The following is a 5,233-nucleotide window of genomic DNA, read 5'->3' as shown; positions in this document are numbered from 1 at the left end:
GCGCGGCGGGCCCGGCGCGCGGGACTGGAAAGTCGCAGCCCCACCGCTGGGGAGAGCCCCGCTGCTCTTGGCGCTGCTGGTCGGGTGCAGTCGCGTCGGACCGTGCGGCGCGGAGATAGTGGAAAACGTTGCGATTGAGCGCGAGTGGGAGCCCGGGGCTTCCCGGCCCCGGGCCAGCCTTACCTTTCAACTGCCTCCCCCCTCTCTCACCAGAGTAAGCTTTCGAAAGAGCCTTTAGTTCCTGGGGCTCATCGGCCCAGAGTCACTGGGTGATTTATTTTTTTTGCTAGAGACCCAAGATTTTTCCTGGACACGCGAGCCCTTCGGGACTTGATCCTTGCCTGTCTTTCCAGTCTTAATTCCCAGTAATTCAGTATTTGAGAAAATAGGCTGTGGAGCCTGTGAAGTTTGGCTTTTTCGCCAAATCACGCTGAATGAGCCCCAGTGATGTGTTTTTCAGGAATCGTAATGATGCCAAAGATTCGCGCTCCCCTGCCTCTCCCAACCAGTACTCAAGACCTAGAATCACTGGAGAAAGTCTGACCCTCTTAACTTGACATTCAAGGTTTTACAGGATCAGGGTGTTCGCTTAGCTCTAGTTTCCTGAAGTGTTGTTTTTTCTTTTTTTATGTTTTAGCTTGCCCATTGAACAGTCCATCCTCATTTTCCTTTGATCACGTTTTCTCTTCCTGGAACCTTCCTTTCCCTACTCTTCTTCTTAGACCTGACTGTTCTCAACTTTATTTCTGGGCTATCTAACTTGGTTTCATTTTCTCAAAATGCTTGCTTCATCCCTCTTCCCATTCAACTCTGGTTCCTGCCTGGTGTCTCAGTTTACATTTTGCTTTATAGTTGACTGTCTTTGTGTGCCTCCCTCACCTGACCAGTAGACTGAAGTGGAGAAATAAATGGTTTTTAATTTGTAAATTTCATTGTAATAATTATCCTGTTTTCTTTTTACAGGAATTGTATATAAAGATCAGATAAAAGATGGTGAGTTAAACACATGCCCACACACTGTTCAGCCTGATAAATCATGTTGCTTGTACTCAGCTGATAGACTGTTGCATGAGAAAACTGAAGCGGAAGAAAGAGATGGAATGGTGTTTCTTCCTTAATGATTTTCTCCCCGTACACTGCCCTTTGTATAATAGGATGTTTTATAAGATGATTTGTGGGCTTGCGGGAGGGGTTGACTTGACTTCAGTGGATAGGAATCACTTTTCTGTTTTTCCTTCACAGTCTCGAAGATATGACTCCCGGACTACTATATTTTCTCCAGAAGGTAAAAAAATACTGCTTAATCTGCCTCAATTAAAAAGTATTTGACTTAGGGGAAAATCTACAAACAAGTGATTGTGATCACCAAGTTGGTTACTTGTATTATATGTAGATCATAAAAGAGTAAAAGTGGGTGAGATTCTTATTTGTAGCCTGCCAATTTTGTGCTTGTTTCTCTATCCCAAGGGCATGAGAGCGTGAAGGAGACTTCGGGTTCACACTGCTTGTCTTTTGCAGGTCGTCTGTACCAAGTTGAATATGCCATGGAAGCTATTGGACATGCAGGCACCTGTTTGGGGATTTTAGCAAACGATGGTGTTTTGCTTGCAGCAGAGAGACGCAACATACACAAGCTTCTCGATGAAGTCTTTTTCTCTGAAAAAATTTATAAACTCAATGAGTAAGTAATATCTTCTTTAGGGGAGAGAATTTAAATATCTTACTTTCTTATTAAAAAGGTTCCCATGATAGAATTGAAATGAACAGTTTATTGTGTTTTCACTTGACAAAATTTTTGCTTCAGGCCCAGAACCATGTATGATCTTTTTAAGTGCAAGACCCATGCACTTAGTGGGGCAGCACCTTTCTCTATTGACAAGAGTACAGGCTTGGTAGTCACAAAGATTTGCTTGTGTGACAGGCTTCACCTATATGAGCTGTGTGGCCTTGCATCAACTTCTCTGAGCCTTCTAGTGTGGTTATGGCAGTTCATGAAATAAGTTAACAGTAGGCTATAAAACCATTGCTTAAAACAACTTCTTGGGAATTTGGTTGAATTACAATGAATCACCAGACAACAGGTCTCCTTAGGTTTGGGGACAGTTAAACCGAGCCCTATATACTCAGTAGGCTTTCTGTTCACTGGTATGCAGGGCTGTCTATCCAGCAGAGAGGCGAATTAACTGATTAGAGGCCTTCCCGCCTCTGCTGGTTATAAAGGCCTTTTGGCACACTCACCAGAGAAAATGCCGTCGTTCATAGTCACTGTTGGTCCCATTCAGCAGCTTGCAGGCTTGAGTTGCATGGAGACAGAGGGGCTGGGGGCTATGGGAGAGCCCGGACAGCTCTCAGGAGTAAGAGCAGAGAAGGGAAATGCACTATCAGTGTAAGCCTGCCCTGGGCCTCCGAGGCTGCCTTGGAAAACCACCTCCCCTCAAGTGCCCTCATCTTCACCCCCATGAACCCAGGCTTCAAAGAGCGAGATGACTGGCTACCAAAGAGCATGGAGAGTTGTATTCCTGTCTGAGAAATCCCTTCTTTTTTGCTGCATCTTCTCAGGATACTTTAGCCTCTTAGTATCCATCCTGCTGTCCTGTTCACAGGGCATTGGTGACAGATATATCACTGAAAAACTTCGGGGTGTACTAATTTACCTTTTGTGTTGGATGTTCTCCAGTTTAAAGTCTCCTACAAAGATAAAACTTACAGAAGTTTTTGTCTGCAAGGTGTAGTGAAAGCTAGCATGGTAAATTTCTTGTAGAACTCGCTACTTTTTAGGACTCATAAAGACCCCTTAGGACATCTTCCCTACTTGCAATTCTGTCTGTCTTGCCTCCAGGGACATGGCTTGCAGCGTGGCAGGAATAACTTCTGATGCAAATGTTCTGACTAACGAACTGAGGCTCATTGCTCAAAGGTAAGGTCATAAATAAATTAATTGATGTTATTAAACTTGGCTTATATTTTTCTTAAAGACTTTGTTTTATTTATTTGTGCTTACAAAAACTGGAGTCCAGGCCAGAGGTGTAAGGGGGTCAGAGGATTCACGAGAGTCAGAGTAGGGAGCAGAATAGAAGGATCTACTGAGATATACTGCAGAGGGGAGCAGTGGGTGAAACAGAAGTCTGCTGCGCCATGTGGGTCACCTCCATGTGTCAGGGGTCGAACTCATGCTGCATTAGCTTGATAGCATTGAGATTTTGACCCCTATGCCACTAGGGAAGCCCAGTTTGGTTTACATGTTTCTAAGAAGAACTTAACTTTCACAAAAATTGAAGTAAGTTAAAATGTATTAATTGAAATAGCTTTTATTTTATTTTTATTATTATTATTTTTTATATATTTATTTTATTTTTTTTAAAGATTTATTTATTTATTCATATAGAACTGGGGTACAGGCCAGAGATGTGGAGGGTGAGAGGATTCACCAAAGACAGAGTGGGGAGCAGAACAGGCAGATCGACGAAGTATACTACTGAGGGGAGCAGCGGGCGGGTCAGGAGAGGTCTGCCACGCCATGTGGTCACCTCCGGGGCAGGCGGGAATCGAACTCATGAGGAAGTGACTTTTAGATTCTCAGTGCGGTGCTTTAACCCGCTGTGCCACCAGGGAGGGCCTGAAATAGCTTTTTTTTAAACCCAAACTTGTAAAATATTATTTATGGTAAGATGAGTAGGATATTGAGATGCTTTTCTCCCACCGTCAAATTGGAAGTGACTATTATGTTGTCCCTGTGGCAAGGATTTCTTTTCAGAGGTAGTTTGTTCAGAATGTATCTGTTTCTTAGAGAAAACTAATACGCTGATCTCTCTATCCTAGGTATTTATTACAGTATCAGGAACCAATTCCCTGTGAGCAGTTGGTTACAGCACTGTGTGATATCAAACAAGCTTATACGCAGTTTGGAGGTATTGACATTTTGGGACATTTTACTCCAGAAAGTAAAAATGTTTTGAGTTACTGTTTTTCATACAGTAAATGGAAACTGAAAATTAGATAAACACTGTATATTCCTGCTTCATGACTGGACTTCTACTGTGTAGATTATCATCATAAGCTTTGTAAATAGACATTTGAAAGTCCAGAATAACATTTCTAAATCTGGAAGTAAATTTCTTTTTACATCATAATGAAATTCAGTTCACTGTGCTGTGTTCCTCTCCTGCCTGTGTCTAAATTAGAGAGGCAAAAATGGAATTTTTGGTGGCGCTTATCTATGGGGGCCAGAATACAACGCAGTTTATGAATGCCTGACTTCACAGAAATAGGTTTAGCTACATTCAGTGAGCTCAGGTAACTATAGTGATACTAAATTCAGGTTGCTAATACATGTGACTTTTTTTTCTTTGTTAAAGGAAAACGACCCTTTGGTGTTTCATTGTTGTACATTGGCTGGGATAAGCACTATGGCTTTCAGCTCTATCAGAGTGATCCTAGCGGAAATTATGGAGGATGGAAAGCCACATGCATTGGAAATAATAGCGCTGTGAGTATTTTTGTGGTGCTATAAAATCCAGCAGAAGATCTGATAGCTACTATAATTAGTAGCATTGAACATAAACAGTAATGTAAGATAGCTATAACAGCCCTTACTGTGATATGGAGAATACCTGTGATTTCTATTGGTAACAGAGCTACAGGTTTGTTAGTACCACTGGGGTTTTTTTGTAAGTGTTAATAATGGGAGGAGATGCTCATTTTCAATGAGTAGTTGTGAAAATACGATGTATTTCTTTTCCATACCCTGGTTCATAGAACCCCTGCTTTCTGCTATGGAGCCTATTCTTTTTTTTAAAAAAAAATAATATAATAGTTTATTTTTACATCATTTTGTGCATTTTTTTCATCTCACTTGTAATCCACGTGGGCGTCCCATCACCAAATCACACATGTGCGATCACCATAGTCTACTGCATTTCCCTCCCCCTACTGTTTTTGATCCCATCCCCCACTCCACCCCAACAAAATGTCTCTGGTATATAGTTGTTCATTATTAGTATTATTATTTTCTTGTCTGGTCTGTTATACTCCTGCTATGAGTGAAACCATCCAGTATTTTTCCTTTTCTTTCTGGCTTATTTCACTAAGCACAATCCCTTCCAGCCCCATCCATGTTGCTGCAAAAGGCATGTGTTTCTTTTTTTTGGTTGCTGAGTAATATTCCATTGTGTATATGTGCCACATCTTTTTAATCCAGTCATCCACTTTTGGGCATTTGGGCTGCTTCCATGTC

The 5,233-nt window shown here is 41.8% G+C and overlaps 1 protein-coding gene across 2 annotated transcripts in view; it reads left to right on the top strand.

Annotated features, from left to right (window-relative positions):
* PSMA4 (proteasome (prosome, macropain) subunit, alpha type, 4) overlaps positions 1–5,233 on the top strand; it is an 8,021-nt gene that overhangs the window by 314 nt on the left and 2,474 nt on the right. Inside the window, exons 1-7 of one of the 2 annotated variants that reach the window (XM_012728511.1) lie at positions 190–214; positions 964–993; positions 1,243–1,285; positions 1,519–1,681; positions 2,840–2,917; positions 3,820–3,908; positions 4,356–4,486. In XM_012728511.1, the coding sequence (XP_012583965.1) occupies positions 991–993; positions 1,243–1,285; positions 1,519–1,681; positions 2,840–2,917; positions 3,820–3,908; positions 4,356–4,486 (507 nt within the window). In that variant the 5' untranslated portion in view covers positions 190–214; positions 964–990. Of the gene's footprint in view, positions 1–189; positions 215–963; positions 994–1,242; positions 1,286–1,518; positions 1,682–2,839; positions 2,918–3,819; positions 3,909–4,355; positions 4,487–5,233 lie in introns of those variants that run through there. The other variant, XM_004674735.2, reaches the window with a different exon arrangement.

The sequence above is a fragment of the Condylura cristata genome, unplaced genomic scaffold (assembly GCF_000260355.1).
Source record: "Condylura cristata isolate star-nosed mole 26May11 unplaced genomic scaffold, ConCri1.0 scaffold00002, whole genome shotgun sequence".
Classification (NCBI taxonomy): domain Eukaryota; kingdom Metazoa; phylum Chordata; class Mammalia; order Eulipotyphla; family Talpidae; genus Condylura; species Condylura cristata.
This window is presented reverse-complemented; position numbering and strand designations above follow the sequence as displayed.